At 42.5% G+C, this 20,341-nt stretch overlaps 1 protein-coding gene across 1 annotated transcript in view; it reads left to right on the top strand.

Moving 5' to 3' along the window:
* Positions 1 to 13,017: 13,017 nt before the first annotated feature.
* LOC129561622 (estradiol 17-beta-dehydrogenase 11) overlaps positions 13,018 to 20,341 on the top strand; it is a 44,149-nt gene continuing 36,825 nt past the window's right edge. The window contains exon 1 of the mRNA XM_088836472.1: positions 13,018 to 13,345. Coding sequence (XP_088692598.1) covers positions 13,136 to 13,345 — 210 coding nt within the window. The 5' untranslated portion in view covers positions 13,018 to 13,135. The remainder of the gene's footprint in view (positions 13,346 to 20,341) is intronic.

The raw sequence follows: 20,341 nt of genomic DNA, 5'->3' as shown, positions 1-20,341 counted from the left end.
TAGTATGATGAAACAAAAATTCACATATTGAAGTAAAGTCATTCTGGGGAAGTCATTCTGACTTGTACATAAGTTAACTTGAATTTTTTTTTCTTACCAAATTAGACAAGGGATGTTTATGCTTATACCAAATAAGTCACCCAAAATAACATAATATGATGATGTTTTAAGACTTAGAAAATAATTTACAGTACTGTCAACACAATTCAGTAGGAAATGTGAAAACACACCATATCTGACTAGGTCAAACATCTGCTGCTTTGGTAAAGTGTCCACATTGAAAGCAGTTTAAAAAGCAGCCCCTGCTTTTCTAAAGTAAAGAGCATCGTGATAAGTTGCTTCAGTCATGTCCGACCCTTTGTGACCCTATGGACTGCCAGGCTCCTCTGTCCATGGAATTCTCCAGGGAAGAATTCTGCAGTGTGTTGTAATGCCCTTCTCCAGGAGATCTTCCTAACCCAGGGACCAAACCCTTATAAATCCTGCATTGGCTGGCGGGTTCTTTACCACTAGTGCCACCTGGGAAGCCCAAAGAAAAGTAGTGACAGTGAATAAGTCATCATATTCTTTGACTGTTACACTGCTTTCATACAAATTCAGGAGAATGATACCCTGAACACAACTTATTTCACATTAGTGAACAAATCTAAAATTTTAATGAAGTTTTTACTTTTGGCCAGACAATAAACTGTCTAACCTCTTAAACTCTAATTCTAAAAATGGCTCTATGACTTTTCTTTAAGTTTTTTTAAAAAAGTATGAAAAGTATGAAATACAGTTGTATTTACCTCTGAATTAAGAAAGTAATCGGAGAAGGCAATGGCAAGCCACTCCAGTACTCTTGCCTAGAAAATCCCATGGATGGAGGAGCCTGGTAGGCTGCAGTCCGTGGGGTCACTAAGGGTCGGACACGACTGAGCGACTTCACTTTCACTTTTCACTTTCACACATTGGAGAAAGAAATGGCAACCCACTCCAGTGTTCTTGCCTGGAGAATCCCAGGGACGGGGGAGCCTGGTGGGCTGCCGTCTATGGGGTCACACAGAGTCGGACATGACTGAAGTGACTTGGCAGCAGCAGCAGCAGCAAGAAACTAATGAGAAACTACTTAGCACAGGGAGCTCTGCTCAAAGCTTCGTGGTGACCTGAATGGGAAGGAAAGCTTAAAAAAGGGGACTGTGTGGGCATGCATTCTTAGTAGTATCCAACTCTTTGCAGCCTCATGGACTGTAGCCTGCCAGGCTCCTCTGCCGTGTCCATGTCCTATGTGTATATATACATGTAACTGACTCACTTTGCTGTTACAGTAGAAACTAACACACCATTGTAAAGCAACTCTGCCCTATAAAAATTAATTCAACTCCAATTTTATGCTAATTAAAATAGTCTGTTCAAGCATACATTGTACATCTGCTTCAATTATTAAAGAAAAGGGCACACTGACCAGAAGTAAAGAACGTCTGTCTTAAAAATAAAAAGGAAATGTCTCCCTGGAATGCCAATACTGGTACTCCTTCTGTGTAAGATTCCTTTCCCAGGTACTAAGGCCATACTGATTCACTATGGACGTGTTGATCTGTTTTTTTAAAAACTTAAAGGACTATATTCCTGACATGTTTGATGTTCTTTGTTCTGACAAGACATAAAACTGTCCTGTAAACCATGCTTCTCCAGAGTAGTTCCTCAGAGTTATCTGAGAATTTGTCGTGGGGGCTGTGGACCTCAGTTTGGAGCAAATAAAATTCTTTTCTATTCCAATGATAGTTTGCTTATTGATTATTTTTACCGACAAGAAAAATGCAAAAGGGGCTCTTGTCCCACTCCACTGCGCTGGAGGAGGCATGAGCCCTAGCTCGAGTTAGAAATAAACCCCATTCTTGCTTTTGCATTGCTGCGGGTCTTATTCTACAGTATGGGGGACCGGACTCAGGGCATAACATTTGGGGGCTCGTCTGGGATCCCTCTGACTGGGGAGAATAACCCTCTCCCGGTAGAAGGGGTTCATCAGCCCGGAGGAGGGCTGATTATAGCACCGGTGCAAGGTCTGTTCAGGGGTGAATTTGTCGCCATAGCCAGCGTAAGGCTGAGGCCCAGCATTCGCACTGGAAGGCAGCTGGATCTGCAAGAAGATTTATAAAAAGGACTTTTGGATAAATACAAGTTTCTGAACTGGGATTTGGTTGAGTTCTTGAAGAGCACCCTAGGTTTGTTTCTGAAGCTTGTCTCAGTGATCTATCTTTGGATGAAGATCAGATGCCTCATGACCTGCAACCAGGACTAGAAAAAGACATAATTTAAGGGACTGTCTCCAACCTGGATGGAAGGACTTTTTTCAGAAGAAACTACACTACACCAGGATGAGAAGATGACGACATCAGAGTTATGTCTCCAAATTTCATTGAAAAAATGTTATACTAGGTAAATGCTTAATTGACAAACAAAATAAATATATGATAAATTCCAACCAAAATAACTCTGCATTAAATTACTCTACAAATGAGGAAAGTCTAAACCCTGTTTTCTCAAGACCCAACATATGATAAAAGAGTTCGATTGCATTTTATTTGGATATGTCAAATAAACATCACAAGTAGAATTAGGCAGACGCTTTACCATCTGAGCCACCAGGGAAGACCAGTAAATGATTGCCAGAAGGAAAAGGAAAAAAATAAATAAATTCCAACCGTCTCTAAGGAGGTCAACAAACTACAACATGCAGTGCCAGTTCAACAAAGATGTAAATCTACAGCCAACCACGGAAAATATCACTCACCCTTAGATGGACACTGCCATGAGGACTCTGAGGCCTGAGACTAGCAAGAGGGGGAGGCCCAATACCCCTCACTGTGCCAGTTCAGCAGGAAGTAGCCAGAAAGACCTCGACGCCCCTGTTCCCAAAAAATTGGGCCTCCCATCTCTTGAGGGGGGAATGTTAGGTAGGTAGAATAGGGAAAAGGAGTCCAAAATGGTGGTGGCCAAAAGACAAGGAAGGGAAAAGCCCTAGAAAATAGAACAAAGGAAGGTCCAAGGACCGAAGTGAGGACCTCAGGTAAATCAAACACTCCTGGCTAGCCAAATTTACATACGGCAGGCCCAGGAGAAAAAAAAGCATATAAAAAGAGGAGCCAAAGCTAGCTCTCTCTCTCTCTCCTGCATGCTGGGCTGTTCTTCTCTTTGCGTCTTTGGACCGACATGCCCTCATGCCTCGAAGATGGATTTTCCTGCTATCTTCTAAATAAAATAGAGCTGTAACAAAAAAAAAGAAAAATGCAAAAGGAGAGAAATTACTTCAGTTCAGTTCAGTTCAGTCGCTCAGTCGTGTCTTGACTCTTTGCGACACCATGAATCACAGCACACCAGGCCTCCCTGTCCATCACCAGCTCCCAGAGTTCACTCAAACTCATGTCCACAGAGTCGGTGATGCCATCCAGCCATCTCATTCTCTATCGTCCCCGTCTCCTCCCACCCCCAATCCCTCCTAGCATCAGACTCTTTTCCAGTGAGTCAACTCGTCGCATGAGGTGGCCAAAGTATTGCAGTTCCAGCTTTAGCATCAGTCCTTCCAATGAACACCCAGGATTGATCTCCTTCAGAATGAACTGGTTGGATCTCCTTGCAGTCCAAGGGACTCTCAAGAGTCTTCTCCAGCACCACAGTTCAAAAGCATCAATTCTTCGGCGATCAGCTTTCTTCACAGTCCAACTATCACATCCATACATGAGCACGGGAAAAACCATAGCCTTGACTAGACAGACCTTGGTTGGCAAAGTAATGTCTCTGCTTTTTAATTGGCTATCTAGGTTGGTCATAACTTTCCTTCCAAGGAGTAAGCGTCTTTTAAATTCATGGCTGCAATCAGCATCTGCAGTGATTTTGGAGCCCAAAAAAATAAAGTCTGACACTGTTTCCACTGTTTTTCCATCTATTTCCCATGAAGTGATGGGACCAGATGCCATGATCTTTGTTTTCTGAATGTTGAGCTTCAAGCCAACCTTTTCACTCTCCTCTTTCACTTTCATCAAGAGGCTTTTGAGTTCTTCTTCACTTTCTGCCATAAGAGTGGTGTTATCTGCATATCTGAGGTTATTGATATTTCTCCCAGCAATCTTGATTCCAGCTTGTGCTTCTTCCAGCCCAGCGTTCCTCATGATGTACTCTGCATATAAGTTAAATAAGCAGGGTGACGATACACAACCTTGACGTACTCCTTTTCCTATCTGGAACCAGTCTGTTGTTCCATGTCCAGTTCTGACTGTTGCTTCCTGACCTGCATACAGGTTTCTCAAGAGGCAGGTCAGGTGGTCTGGGATTCCCATCTCTTTCAGAATGTTCCACAGTTTATTGTGATCCACACAGTCAAAGGCTTTGGCATAGTCAATGAAGCAGAAATAGATGTTTTTCTGGAACTCTCTTGCTTTCTCCATGATCCAGCGGATATTGGCAATTTGATCTCTGGTGCCTCTGCCTTTTCTAAAATCTGCTTGAACATCTGGAAGTTCACGGTTCACATATTGCTGAAGCCTGGCTTGGAGAATTTTGAGAATGACTTTACTAACGTGTGAGATGAGTGCAATTGTGCGGTATTTTGAGCATTCTTTGGCATTGCCTTTCTTTGGGATTGGAATGAAGACTGACCTTTTCCAGTCTTGTGGCCACTGCTGAGTTTTCCAAATTTGCTGGCATATTGAGTGCAGCACTTTCACAGCATCATCTTTCAGAATTTGAAATAGCTGAATTGGAATTCCATCACCACCACTAGCTTTGTTCGTAGTGATGCTCTCTAAGGTCCACTTGACTTCACATTCCAAGATGTCTGGCTCCAGGTGAGTGATCACGCCATCCTGATTATCTTCCTCGTGAAGATCTTTTTTGTACAGTTCTTCTGTGTATTCTTGCCACCTCTTCTTAATATCTTCTGCTTCTGTTAGGTCCATACCATTTCTGTCCTTTATCGAACCCATCTTTGCATGAAATGTTCCCTTAGTATCTCTAATTTTCTTGAAGAGATCTCTTGTCTTGCCCATTCTATTGTTTTCCTCTATTTCTTTGCACTGATCGCTAAGGAAAGCTTTCTTATCTCTCCTTGCTATTCTTTGGAACTCTGCATTCAGATGCTTATATCTTTCCTTTTCTCCTTTGCTTTTCGCTCTCTTCTTTTCACAGCTATTTGTAAGGCCTCCTCAGACAGCCATTTTGCTTTTTTGCATTTCTTTTTTGGGGGATGGTCTTGGTCCCTGTCTCCCGTACAATGTCACGAGCCTCCGTCCAGAGTTTATTATGCACTCTATCTATCAGATCTAGTTCCTTAAATCTATTTCTCACTTCCACTGTAGAATCATAAGGGATTTGATTTAGGTCATATCTGAATGGTCTAGTGGTTTTCCCTACTTTCTTCAAGTCTGAATTTGGCAATAAGGCATTCATGATCTGAGCCACAGTCAGCTCCTGGTCTTGTTTTTGCTAACTGTATAGAGCTTCTCCATCTTTGGCTGCAAAGAATATAATCAATCTGATTTCGGTGTTGACCATCTGGTGATGTCCATGTGTAGAGTCTTCTCTTGTGTTGTTGGAAGAGGGTGTTTGGTATGACCAGTGCGTTCTCTTAGCAAAACTCTATTAGCCTTTGCCCTGCTTCATTCCGTGCTCCAAGGCCAAATTTGCCTGTTACTCCAGGTGTTTCTTGACTTCCTACTTTTGCATTCCAGTCCCCTATAATGAAAAGGACATCTTTTTTGGGTGTTAGTTCTAAAAGGTCTTGTAGGTCTTCATTGATGTTATTTTTCATTAAAAATGAAGTAGAGGATTTCCATGCTGCTCCAGTGGTTAGGAATCAACCTTGCCAGTGTGGGGGACAAGATTTCAATACTTGGTCCAGGAAGATAGATCCCACATGCCACAGAGCAACTAAACCCACGTGCCACAACTTCTGAGTCTGCTCACTCAGGTATGATTTCTCCTGAGACAAATTGCTCTCCAGCTGTGAGCCTGTGAAACCAACATGCTATGTGCTGCCAAAATACAATGATGGGACAGGCATAGGATAGGCAGTCCCATTCCAAAAGGGAAAAATAGGAGTGAAGAAAGAACAGGTCCCAGGTAAGTGCTTGACAGTAAGCGAAGCCACCGCTGTGGGACGCCCGGGCAACTAAAGAAAGCGCGTGTGCAGCAGCAAAAACCTAGAGCCGCCAAATAAATAAATGAATAAAATGTTTTAATTAAAAAATAAAATAGAACATAAAGACTTGGGAAACTCTCAGCCTATTTATGTTGGGAAAAATGAGAAAGCAAGATTGAGACCGAAGGCTAAGGGTGTGCCCAAGTGACGGTTTCTTAAGGCAACTGGTATTGATCAACCATGTCAACAGAAGTTATTCTTGAAGAGATCCAGAAGAATGAGCCTGAAGGCAATTAGAGACTAAAGAATTAGGGCTGTCCAAACTCTCAGAAGCCCAGAGTACAAAGGTTCTGCAGGTGGAGTAATTTTAAAAGGGGAGGCCTCCTGCACCTACAGAACCTTGGCATGCCCTGCCCAGCGTGGCGTCACATCTTGTGTTCACTGCTTGGACTTTGGTGCCATGCTCTTTGGGCACACTGGATATGGGTTCCAGCTGGCCAGGGTAGCTGCCACTCCAAAGCTCTGGTAACATCAGGGCAGCACTTTCTTCATCAGCAAACAGAGTGCAAGGGCCCAGGGGCACGGCTGCCTCCACCTAGATTTCAAAGGGCAGGCCACCGCAGAGAGTCCTCTTTAGGGTCCAGTGGCGTGAGGGTGGGGCACTCCACTGACTTCAGAGCAGCAGAGTCACCCGCACTTGACCTTAACCAGGAAAAGATACAGAGTTAGGACTGCAGCCCCAGTGCGCATGGAAGACAGAGTGTACAGCTGAAAAGGATTATTCTTTAGTCTCTAAGGCTTAGTTTTGTTTGATTCATTAGGTTTTAGACTTATCTGGGATCTGTTCTTTCTTCGTTCCTATTTTTCCCTTTTGGAATGGGACTGTCTATCCTCTGTATGTATCCATTGTATTTTGGCAGCACATAGCATGTTGGTTTCACAGGATCACAGCTGGAGAGCAATTTGCCTGAGGAGGAATCATACCTTGAGTCTCACTCCTATCTTATATTGATGATATACAAATGAGACTTTTGATTTTAGATTTCGTACTAAAATGAGTTTTAAGACTTTCGGCTGTTGGTATGTAATGAAGGTGTTTTTCATGTGAGAGGAACATGAATTGGGAGGGGGCGGGAGTGAAATGCTATAGACTGAATGTGTGTGATCTTTTAGACATGACACCAGAAGAACAAACAAACAGAAATACACTGCATCAAAATTAAAAGAACTTTTGGGCATCAAAGGACACTATCAAGCAAATGAAAAGACGACCTGAAGAATGGGAGGAAGTATTTGCAAATCATATATTGAATGAAAGTCCAGTGTTCAGGCTATATAAAAACTGACAGCTCAACAACTAAAAGACAAGTACCTCAAGTTAAAAATGGGCAAATGGGGACTTCTCTGACGGTCCTGTGACTGAGACTGCATTCCCAAAGCAAGGGGCCTGGTTTCAATCCCTGGTCAGGGAACAAGATCCCGTGTGCCACCACTAAGATCCAATACAGCCAAATAAATAAATATTTTAAGATACATAATATATATGTAAATAGAAATGGGCAAAGAACTTTAAGAAAATATACAGATTGTCAACAAGCATGTGGTAAGCTACTCAGTCATCATTATTAGGGAAATGCAAATCAAAACCACAATGAGCTGTGGTATGTGAATTATATATTTATAAAGCTGTTAATAAACAAAACTTGTGGATATAAATTCCAGCCCCCCTAAACTTGTCAGCATTACCTTGGCAAGCTACTTGACCGCTCTGAACCTATCTTCCTTTGTAAATTGTAAGGGTTTTTTTCCTTCTCATTTATTCAATGTTTATATACAGTACCATTCTCAAAGGGGAACTAAAAAGTCAAAGATATATTACAGGTTACACTTACAACCTAAAACTATTGGTAAATGGTTCCTGTTGATAGGGATAGAATAGGATAGTGGTACAGGTTGATAGGGATAGAATAGGATAGTTATACAGGTACCTGTAGAAATCTCAGTATGGGATTATAGATAGGGAAACCTAGGGAACTTTGGAAGATCCCTGTAAATTAATGTTTGCTCAAGAAAGCTATCAGATTATCATGGAACAAAGCAGGCTTGCTTACTATAATGCCATAAATAAAAGCATGAGATATGCCACGTATCATTAAGTGAAAGAAAAAATGAAGCCTGATTGTGAAGCAATTATCCTTCTATAAAAAATAAATTAATTAAAAAAAAAATGAAGTCTGAGTTCTGCTGGTCAGGTTCAGAAAGGTAACAATCCTGAGGACCAAGGACAGAAATTTGAGGGAAAGGTGACATTCCAAAGTTGGAGGCCCTCATTATATGGAAGTCTGAGATGATTCAACATACTTTAGTATATGTTACCACTCTAATTTGAATAAGTGCTATGACAGTCCTAGTTTGACCTCATAGGGTCAGACATTCTCCTGCCCTGTAAGAAGAAGGAGCTAGTGATGTTAGCCTAACAATCTTTTCCTCCTCCTCCACTTATGTGGATTATCAAATTGTAGCCCACTTAATCCTGGAGTAGAGCCCCCTCGCCTGCCTGCTTGTACCTTTCACAACATCCTCTATTAATAAATCTACATCTTGCTTACCACTTTGCCTCTCATTGAATTCCTTCTGCACTGAGACACAAAGAACCTGAGCCTCAGTAAGTCCAGACACCAGGTGAGTGATTCTGATTAAAAGACTGTGGGTTCAAGTCCCAGTCTGAGTTTAGGCTGGGTTTGAGTCAGGGCAGGTAGGTTCAGGTCCAAATCAGAAGTGCATGGTTTCACTTTCAAACTCTGAAGTATTTGGGTTAATTCAGATTTGACTACAATAAAGGCTTTCAGTTTCTGAGACTCTTGGTCATATCTGCACTGCTTACTATTCTCTAAACCCTATTCTGAGCATCCTATAAATATTATCTCATTGAATCCTCATAATAATCACAATACAATAGGTATTATTCTTTTTCTTTTATGGATGAGAACACCGAAACCAAATAGTTATATAACTTGCCCAAAGTCACAGATGGCAGTAAGTAATTAGTTGAACCAGGATTGAACTTCAGGCCATCTGGCTCCAGAGTCTATTCTCTCAACACTTTGCTGTGTTGCCTCTCAGGTAACCAAGTACAAGTAGGCCATACATCCATGACACACACACTTCTCCACCGCATCTACCTGCCTACAGAAAACTGAAATAAAAGCTTCACTGGAATACTTACCCAGAAGAATGTCCTATAGCATTTGCTGAAAATAGCCCCTTCCCTGGTGGCACAGTTCTAAAAAAAATCTGCCTGCAATGCAGGAGACGCAGCTTCGATCCCTGGGTCAGGAAAATCCCTTGTACAAGGAAATGGCAACCCACTCCAGTATTCTTTCCTGGGAGTCCCATGGACAGAGGAGCCTGGCGGGCTACAGTCCATGGCATTGGAAAAGAGTTGGACTTTAAACAACAATTTGCTATAAATATTCTATATATAATATTTTAATGGTAATATGACCCTTTAAATTGATTAGACAACAAAATAACTCCTTGACTCACTAATAGATAGCGGTGCACAACTTACAACACACGAGATTGGAATAGCAGAACTCTTCCCCAGTTGATCAGAGTTTCCTTTATTCTGCTTAGCTGCTGATGAAGCAAGTAACCTTGATAACACTGAATGGATTTTAGAAAGTTTAATGATCTTAAACAAAATAGAGCTCACTATTTGAAAATGAGGGCTTTTCTTACATGGATCAACATAATTCTTTTTTCCTGAGTAGATTTAGGATTGAAATAGCCTGCCCCAGCAGCTGCCTGAGTCATACCCACACTCAGGACACACCTCTAATCTGACTTTCTCATAAATCTTTTCTAACCACTGAAATCAATCTCCCTCTCCCTCGGGGCTTCCCAGGAGGCTCAGTGGTAAAAGAATCCACCTGTCAATGCAGAAGACTCAAGAGATCCCCGGGTCAGGAAGATCCGCTCGGGTAGTAAATGGCACCCCCCTCAAGTATTCTTGCCTGGAAATTTTCATAGACAAAGGAGCCTGGTAGGCTACAGTCCATGGAGTTGCAAAGAGTCAGACATGACTGAGCACACACGCACATGCAAATATTTGCTTGTTTTCCCCAGGGTAACCTATTGGTCTGACCTCTTTCTTAGACTGTAGATTGCTAAGGAGATGACTTTTTCTCTACTTCATATCCCTCACCAGGCCTTGCATATAGGATGAATAATAACATTTACTGAATTGGATTAAATAGAATTGATGTGCTGTGCTTAATTGCTCAGTCATGTCTGACTCTTAGCAACCCCATGGACTGCAGACTGCCAGGCTCTTCTGTCCATGGGGATTCTCCAGGCAGAATATGGGAGGGGGTTGCCATGCCCTTGTCCAGAAATAGAATTGATAGTAATTCCTTAATAGTATTTTAGTATAAAGAAAAAAAGACACTAAAAGAGCCTGTAAAAGACAGCTAAATTGAATAGAAGCATTTGATCTGAAAAATAAAACAGGGTAGGTCTGGGAATTCCCTGCTGGTGCAATGGTTAGGACTCGGCACTTCTCACTGTTCGAGGTCAAGTCCTGCAAGCCTCCTAGTGTGGCCAAAAAAACCCCCAAAACAGTGTAGGTCTTTTTGTTATCTTTCCTGTTGAACCATCTTAAACCAGACATATTCATTACTTTGAATTCATAGATTCAATACTTACTAAAGAAAAAATATCCAGTTGGATAAGCTAACAACTAAATTCTTCCAGTTCTAAAATTCAGACTTCAGAGCCAAGAATGAAGGCTTCTATCCCAGAAGGACAAGATAACTATTGGGAGCACCTCCTTCATTACAAACTAGTCTTCATTTCTGTGCAGTCCTCCTCAGTATTCTTTAAAGTAACAGGGCAACTGTCTTTACTGATCTGTGTGATTACTAAGTTTCATGGCCTTTTGCTTTGAATCCATTAGAACTACTTGAGATATAGCTGGTATGAGAATACTCTCCTCTCTGTCTTCCTGAAAGCAAGACACAAATCTCCCCTGTGAAAGGTACTGTACTATCATAAACTTGGACTTGGCAGCTACAAGAAAAAATTGCAGAGACTATTCAGAATTTTCAGGAAATCTATAATGGAATTCTACATTGTGAAACTGTCACTTTATCCCCTACAACAGTGTGAAGTGAAGTGAAGTCACTCAGTCGTGTCCGACTCTTTGCGACCCCATGGACTGTAGCCCACCAGGCTCCTCAGTCCATGGAATTTCCCAGGCAAGAGTACTGGAGTGGGTTTCCATTTCCTTCTCCAGGGGATCTTCCCAACCCAGGGATCGAACCTGGGTCTCCCGCACCGCAGGCAGTTGCTTTACCGTCTGAGCCACCAGGTAGGGCTGTTTAAATAAGAGGGAGAAATGAGTGTGAATTATTTGTGAACTTCCATTTTCTGTGATCTCTCTGCCTCTTAAATATAAAGGGTGACCATCAGTGACCCACATGACAGAAGTCTCTTTCCAAGCACTGTAGTGTCTCACAAAAAGCCCCAATTCAATTACTGTCAAGAACTGAATTGAGGAGCTTCTCTGGTGGCTCAGTGGTAAAGAATCCGTCTGCCAATGCAAGAGACACGGGTTTGATCCCTGATCGGGGAAGATTCCACATGTCTCAGAGCAACTAAGCCAGTGTGCCACAACTATTGCACCCGTGCTTTAGAGCCAGGAAGCTGCAGCTGCTGAAGCCCACTCGCCCAAGAGCCATCCACAAGAGAGGCCACCACAACGAGAAGCTCAAGCACTGCAACTAGAGAAAAGCCCACCCAGCAACGAAGACCCAGTGCAGCCAGGAACAAATAAATAAATAAAAATCAATTTTTTTTAGAAAAAAAGAACTGCATTGATAGATAACTAATGAGAACTTACTGTATAGCTCAGTACTCTGTGGTGACCTAAATGGGAAGGAAATCCAAAACAGAGGGGATCTATGTATACCGATAGCTGATTCACTTTGCTGCACAGCAGAAACCAAATTGTAAAGCAAATATACTCCAATAAAAATGAATTTTTTAAAAAAGAACTGAATTTTAAAAATACATATAAGGGACATTTATTAAGCTCTTCCTTCACATAAGACCAGAATTGTGTCTTTTCTTTCAATAAACAATATTTAGGATTTTTGTTTAAATCACCACTTATATATTGAATATTCACACACATCAGCTACTAAACCTAAAATTACATAGGTAATCTTAAGGCAAGGTGATCTTCCCACTTTATTATTTATGTGGGGGGCAGTGATGTTTTTAACCTGGATGAGGATACAATAACTAAAGCATAATATATGTTTTTTACAAGTTCTAATAGATTTAGTGGAAAAAAAACTTATCCAAATCCTGTTCTTTCTTGTGGAAACAGTCTCCCCGGATACGATCAGAATTTTCCTGGGGCTGGATTATTGCTGCCCGGGAAAGGACAAAACCTCCTCGTCCTCCAGAAACCTGTGCAGAGCTTAAACTGAAATCGGGCATAGCGTCCTTTTCTCAGCCAGCGAGAACAATTGGCCTTCTCCCGGGGTTCCTTTTAGACAAGAAACTACATCCGCATCCCTTAAGCAGGGTGGGGGAACCGTCAAGTTTCAAGAAAGTCTCTGGACTGAGGACACTGTCAGTTAGCCTTGTAACCTTCAAAGGAATTGACCACATTTACCAAAACAAGTGGCAACTAACCCTCCAAGGTCGGCCCGCGAGCCCATGAGAAAGTGAGGGAAAGATGAGCCTCGCGGCGCACCCACAGCGAGGAAGCTTCGCTCTCGGCAGGGTTTTGTCCCTCCCAGATTTCTGAGCTGGCGAGCTGGCGCTCCGCACTGCAGCCAATTGCCAAAGAGCTAGCCAAGCCCAGCCCAGCGGAAGGAACGGTTTCGGAGTCGTTTGTTTCTCTGCGATAAAGGAGCCCTTCCTTGTTCTCGCTTTTATACTCGCCAGAAGCGATTTAGAATAACTGGTAAAACGAAACATACCCAAAGCTCGCAGCAACAAAAAAGGATGCAGTTCTTTCTGGCCAGCTTCCTGCTTCTGCCCTTTCTGCTCGTTTGCATCGTAGAGTCGCTCGTGAAGCTTTTTATTCCTAAGAAGAGAAAATCAGTCACTGGAGAGATCGTCCTGATTACCGGAGCTGGACACGGAATCGGCAGGCAGACTGCCTACGAATTTGCCAAACTTAAGTGCAAGCTGGTCCTGTGGGATATAAATAAGGTAATAGTGCTTCCTGTGTTTTACTTTCTAGTACCGTTCATCTGTGTTGCATTTTGCTGGCCACAGCCCCTTACAGCACCTCTGTTAAGTAGGTAGGAAAAAAATTACTAGTGTTGCCATTTTATAGAAGGGGGAAAACATGGATCAGTTAATGTGTTGATGTTCACATGATAAACGAACCTAGAGGATGTAAGACTTCCAGCTACTGCTTATCATTGATTTGACATTGTAAATTTATCTTCAGTTCAGTCGCTCAGTCATGTCCAGCTCTTTGAAGCTGATTTCATCAATCCCTCTGGCTTTTATTTTTTGACTGCTGGGCAGCATGTGGGATCTTCCCCAACCAGGCATCAAACCTGTGCCCCAACCAGGGATCAAACCTGTGCCCTCTATATCGGGAGGGTGGAGTCTTAACTATTGGACCACCAGGGAAGTCCCTGATCCCTCTATCTTATCCTGTAGGAAAAGTCATAGTTTTAGCTAGTGTGTTAAAAAAGAAGTTTGCACCTATTAAGAGAAAAATCTTAATGGCTACTGAGATAAGTACATTTAAAAGATACCCAACAGAAAAAAAAAATTACTTAAGAATAATTTCTTGTATTTCTATGCCACCTTTATAGTTCTGGTTTCTCATTTCTTAATTAGTAAATTCAGGGTGCTGGTTCTATCCCAGGCTAATTTATACACTTCCGGAAGAAACGGCCTCTTTAATCCACAGAGTGTTGAGGTGGGGAGCCCCCAACCAAGTCAGATTCGTTTCACATATGATAATATACATGTTTCAATCCATTCTCCTAAATTATCCCACCCTCGCCCTCTCCCACAGAGTCCAAGAGACTGCTCCACACATCCGAGTCTCTGCTGTTGTCTCGTATACAGGGTTATCATTATCCTTTTGCTATATTCCATATATGTGTGTTAATATACTATACTGGTGTTTTTGTTTCTGGCTTACTTCGCTTTGTATAATAGGCTCCAGTTTCGTCCACCTCATTAGAACTAATTCAAATGTATTCTTTTTAATTGCTGAGTAGTACTCCATTGTGTAAATGTACCACAGCTTTCTTATCCATTTGTCTGCGGATGGACATCTAGGTTGCTTCCATGTCCTGGCCATTATAGACAGTGCTGCGATGAACATTGGAGTACATGTGTCTCTTTCAATTCTGGTTTCCTCGGTGTGTATGCCCAGGAGTAGGATTGCTGGGTCATATGGCAGTTCTCTTTCCAGTTTTTTAAGGAATCTCCACACTGTTCTCCATAGTGGCTGTACTAGTTTGCATTCCCACCAACAGTGTTAGAGGGTTCCCTTTTCTCCACACCCTCTCCAAAATTTATTACTTGTAGACTTTTGGATAGCAGCCATTCTGACTGGTGTGAAATGATACCTCATTGTGGTTTTAATTTGCATTTCTCTAATTATGAGTGATGTTGAGCATCTTTTCATGTGTTTGTTAGCCATCTGTATGTCTTCTTTGGAGAAATGTCTGTTTAGTTCTTTAGCCCATTTTTTGATTTTTTAAAACTTTGAACAGAGTTACAGATTTTGCCATTTGTTATAAACTGGTATATGTAATTTAACCAGAACCATGAGAAAGTCGGTATTGTGTGAATTCTGAGGCACTTTCGACATGTTGTAGGAGTGATGTGGACTTTTTTGAGTTTTACACATTCATAAGTGAATGGTCTATATCTCGTGCCTTTGTTGGTTTTCTGTGAGCTGTAGTTTCTGGGAAATGAGCAGCTCTCATATCTAGAAAAAAAAAAAAAAAAAGATACCTAACAGAAAGCAACACTACTTTGTCATAGTAATTTCCAAGAGAAATTTTTAAATCACCATTTAGTTAAAAACAATGAAAAAAAAAAAACTTTCAAAGTAATTCCCAGAATAGGTGTACCCTAAGCAAGGAAGACGGAGAAGGCAATGGCAAGCCATTCCAGTACTCTTGCCTAGAAAATCCCATGGATGGAGGCGCCTGGTAGGCTGCAGTCCGTGGGGTCGCTAAGGGTCGGACACGACTGAGCGACTTCACTTTCACTTTTCACTTTCACACATTGGAGAAGGAAATGGCAACCCACTCCAGTGTTCTTGCCTGGAGAATCCCAGGGAGGGGGAAGCCTGGTGGGCTTCCGTCTGTGGGGTCACACAGAGTCGGACACGACCTAAGTGACTTAGCAGCAGCAGCAGCAGCAAGCAAGGAAGATGGACTTAGACTCTTACCTTTCATTATTTGACCAGTGTTGGATGGACAAAGGGGTTTCGGGGAGCCACACGATGCCAAAAAACACCATCCCTTACACAGCATCCAATGCTATAAACAAGAATTCAGGGGGCTGAGGTTGGCTGAGAGCTAACCTGGCTTCCCTTGTGACTCAGAGGGAAAGAATCCACCTGAAAGGCAGTAGCAGCAGGAGACGTGGGTTCAATCCCCGAGTGGGGCATATCCCTTGGAGGAGGGCATGGCAACCCACCCCAATATTCTTGCCTAGAGAATTCCGTGGACAGAGGAGCCTAGGCTACAGTTTATAGGGTCGAAAGGAGTCTGACACAACTGAAGCAACTTAATACAAATGTACAAGAACTACCCAGTGAGTGGGAGATTGAGAAGCCATCAACAGATACCATTCACTGTCTGTTGCCCAGATGTTAAGAACACACTGGCAAGAAATAGAATCCCCTGCTCTCAATCTCGTAGGGAAATAAGCATAAAGAATTGTCAGTGAAAGGTAGAAACTAGGCCCAACCTCCTCTGGATGTGGTCACAGCAGTAAGGGGCGGGCAGAGTGGTGTGGTCAGATGAACTCCACACTTCATGGCTAACTTACTCAGCATCGTGAGTAGCTTCCTAGAGCCTTAGGTTCCTTTACTGAAAATCCAGTAAGATAAGTGTACTTTCCCTAGAGGGATGGGAAATAGATAACTGACACAAAGCACATCCTGCAGTAACTGCCACGTGGTAAACACCCTAAGTGTTATGAAGTTTAAGCTAAAGTTCAAAGATGTGTGAGTTTGGTTATGCGTCTATATTCGTGACTCCCAGAGCCCAGTGCTAGCTTGTACAGACTTTTTTCCGATCTGGAGTGAAGTACATTTGGTGGTGGTTTAGTTGCTAAGTCATGTCCGATTCTTTCGACCCCAGAGACTGTAGCCTGCCAGGCTCCTCTGTCTGTGGATTCTCCAGGCAAGAATGCTGGAGCGGGTTGCTATTTCCTTCTGCATCACTCAACAAATATTTATTGAGTGCCTACAATCTGCCAGACACTGTTTTAACGCAGAACTGAGGGTACAGCAGTGAGGAAAACGTTATGAGCTAGGGACAATAAGCAGTACATACTAAGCTGTGTAACTGTTGGATGTCGTTAAGTACAATTGAAAAATAAAACTTGAAAGGGGACAGGGACTCTGCCTGTACTGTGGGGATGGCAGAAGTGGGAGTGTTGATCTTATACAGAAGGCCTCACCAAGATGGAGGCAGTTGAGTCAAAGTCAGAAGAGGCTGAGGGTACAGTGAGTCCCTGGCTTATCTCTGCAGAGAGGGATCCACAAAGGCAAAGCCTGGCAGAGAAGGGAGAGAAGTGAAAGAAAGCACTGTGCTACTGTTGTTTGGGTGCAATAGTAAATATTAGCCACCAGCCACTTGTGGTTGTTGAGTGTTTGAAATGTGACTTGGCGGAATTAGGATGAGCTTTAGGTATGAATGGCTTCCCTGGTGGCTCAGACGGTAAAGAATCTACCTGTAATACAGGAGACTAGGGTTTAATCCCTGGGTCGGGAAGATCCTCTGGAGAAGGAAATGGCAACCCGCTCCAGTATTCTTGCCTGAAGAATTCCATGGACAGAGGACCTTGGTGGGCTGCAATCTATGGGGTCACAGAGTCAGACACGACTGAGCAACTAACACTTATGTTTGCTTATAGATATAAATACTCACGGGATTTCAAAGACTTTCTTATTAATTACTTTTATATGGATTGCATGTTGAAATGATTATATTTCCTAATAATAAATATTTCAAAACAATAATATTTTGGGCATAGTAAGTTATATAAAGGGTTTCCTCTGGTGGCTCAGATGGTAAAAGTGTCTGCCTGCAATGTGGGGGACCTGGGTTTGATCCCTGGGTCAGGAAGATCCCCTGGAGAAGGAAATGGCAACCCACTCTGGTACTCTTGCCTAGAAAATCCCATGGATGGAGGAGCCTGGTAGCCTACAGTTCATGGGGTTGCAAAGTTATATAAAATGTATTAAATTTAAAAAATTTCAATGTGCTACTAGAACAGTTAAAATTAAATATATGTGGCTCGCATTATATTTCTGTGGGATGGTTCTGGCCTAGAAACTGAAGGAACAGCAGCTCCAATCATGAAGGTTCCTGTAGGCCATTTATGCTTCAGCTTTTACTAGGGAAGCCAGTGGAGGGTTTGGAACCAATTTCTCTGAAGAGGTTTCTCTGACTGCTGGGTTGCAGGGAAAACAGAGAGGAGACTATTGTGATAATCCAGGTAAGAGATGGACTTCCCTGGTGGCTCAGCTGGTGAAGAATCCACCTGCGATGTAGGAGACCTGGGTTCGAACCCCTGGGTTGGGAAGATCCCCTGGAGAAGGGAACCACTACCCATTCCAGTATTCTGGCCTGGAGAATTCCGTGGACTATATAGTCCATGGGGTCATAAACAGTCGGACACGACTGACCTTCACTTCACTTCACTTCAGGTTAGAGATAATGTCGGCTGGTAGTAGCAGAAGTGGTCAGAAAATTAAGGATAACATAGGGAGCGTGTATTATGTTAAATTCATTTAATTTAAATAATTTATCTTTTACTTTGAGATGATGTTCTTTCTACTCTTTGATGGATTATATTCAGTCGCTCAGTCATGTCCAGCTCTTTGCAATCCCATGGACTGCAGCACGCCAGGCTTCCCTATTCCTTCACCATCTCCAGGGGCTTGCTCAAACTCATATACATTGAGTTGATGATGCCATCCAACCATCTCATCCTCGGTCATCCCCTTCTATCTATATATACCTATTTACTTAATGAAATTATAATGCTAGTAAATGTAAATAGCTGCTGTGTTAGTTTTTAATGTCCTTAATTGGCTAAATAAAATTTTGGCAGTCCTAGTTCAGTATATTCACCCATTTACTTTTCATGGAGCTTACAGATTTTAAAATTATGAAAGTCTGAGAACCACTAAACCTGACTGGGAAGGAGAATAGGTGGAAATTTCAAGCAGGCCAGGCAGCTGAACCTGGAGAGGTAAAACTCTGGACTGGTAGGTCTGCGGAGAAGGAGAAAGAATGTGAAGGAGAGTTTAAGATTGTTTTAGGACCCAGTTAAAAGGGTAGGGAGGGGCCATATCAAATGCTTTTCACCTAGGGAACAAAGATTGTTCCCCGGGGCAATTTCAAAGGTTAACTCAAGTGGCAAGGATAACAGTCTCCAACTCTCCAACAATCTCCAGCTCTCCAACAGTCTCCAACAATAGCCACCTCAGAATGTGAGGGACAGAGGTCTTCATATTCATCATGAAGTCTACAAAAGAATTGGAATTTAGGGAGGGATTGAGGATGTCCTCTCCTTTTTCATTCTACTGAGGCTAATGCCATGAATGATTCATTCTGTTTTATGCAGATAATCCCATATTTCTTTTTTTCTTTTGACTGCACTACACAGCAAGTGGGATCTTAGTTCCCCAACCAGGGATCCAACCCATGCTGCCTTCATTGGAAGGTGAAGAACTTTAGCTAGACCACTGGGAAGTCCCAATCCATATTTCCTGACCATTCTCACCCCCATACTTGGTTAAGTAAGCTTGGAAAGATACATTTACAATAAGGAGTGAGCACATAGTATATATTAGACAGCATATTAAAAAACAGAGACATCACTTTGCTGACAAAGATCCATATAGTCAACGCTATAGTTTTTCCAGTAGTCATATACAGATGTGAAAGTTTAAAGAAGGTTGAGCACCGAAAAATTGATGCTTTCGAACTGTGGTCCTGGAGAGGACTCTTGAGAGTCCCTTGGACAGCAACAAGATCAAACCAGTCAATCCTAAAGGAAATCAACCCTGACTATTCATTGGAAGGACTGATGCTGAAGCTGAAGCTCCAGTATTTTGGCCACCTGATGCTAAGAGCCAACACATTGGAAAAGACCCTGATACTGGGGAAAATTGAGACCAGGAGAAGAGGGCAACAGAAGTTGAAATGGTTGGATGGCATCACCAACTCAATGGTCATGAGTTTGAGCAAACTCCGGGAGATAGTGAAGGACAGGGAAACCTGGCATGCTGCAGTTAATGGGGTTGCCAAGAACCTCACACATGACTGAGCAACTGAACAACAACAACAAAAATTTTTTATTGAATGATGAAGTGGATTAATGAAGAATTGGAAAATAGTATTAGAAAGAATCAGAAAAACATTATGGTTAGTAATCTAGGTAATGGGCAGGTTTTAGTAGTGGGGATAGAGGGCAAAGAGTGATTCATGAAGACTAAAGAAGAGCCCAGGATTTAAATTTGAGAACTGAATTCAATACATTATGGAGAAGGCAATGGCAAGCCACTCCAGTACTCTTGCCTGGAAAATCCCATGGATGGAGGAGCCTGGTGGGCTGCAGTCCATGGGGTCGCTAAGGGTCAGACACGACTGAGAGACTTCACTTTCACTTTTCACTTTCACACATTGGAGAAGGAAATGGCAACCCACTCCAGTGTTCTTGCCTGGAGAATCCCAGGGAAGGGGGAGCCTGGTGGGCTTCCATCTATGGGGTCACACAGAGTCGGACACGACTGAAGTGACTTAACAGCAGCAGCAGCAGCAGGGGGGAAAATGTTACCAAGGGAAATCCTGAAAAATAATGAGGCGTTCCACTGTGCTGAGAGAAATGTTAAGGGAGGAATGCATTCTTTCTGCAAGTCTGCTTATTTTTTCTTTTTTTCTATGTGGGATCTTAGTTTCCTGATCAAGGATTGAACCTGAC

Source organism: Moschus berezovskii, chromosome 5 (genome assembly GCF_049115385.1).
Source record: "Moschus berezovskii isolate FMDL1 chromosome 5, NW_MosBer_1.0, whole genome shotgun sequence".
Lineage (NCBI taxonomy): Eukaryota > Metazoa > Chordata > Mammalia > Artiodactyla > Moschidae > Moschus > Moschus berezovskii.
Note: the sequence above shows the minus strand (reverse complement) of the source record. Positions and strands in the feature narration are given on the sequence as shown.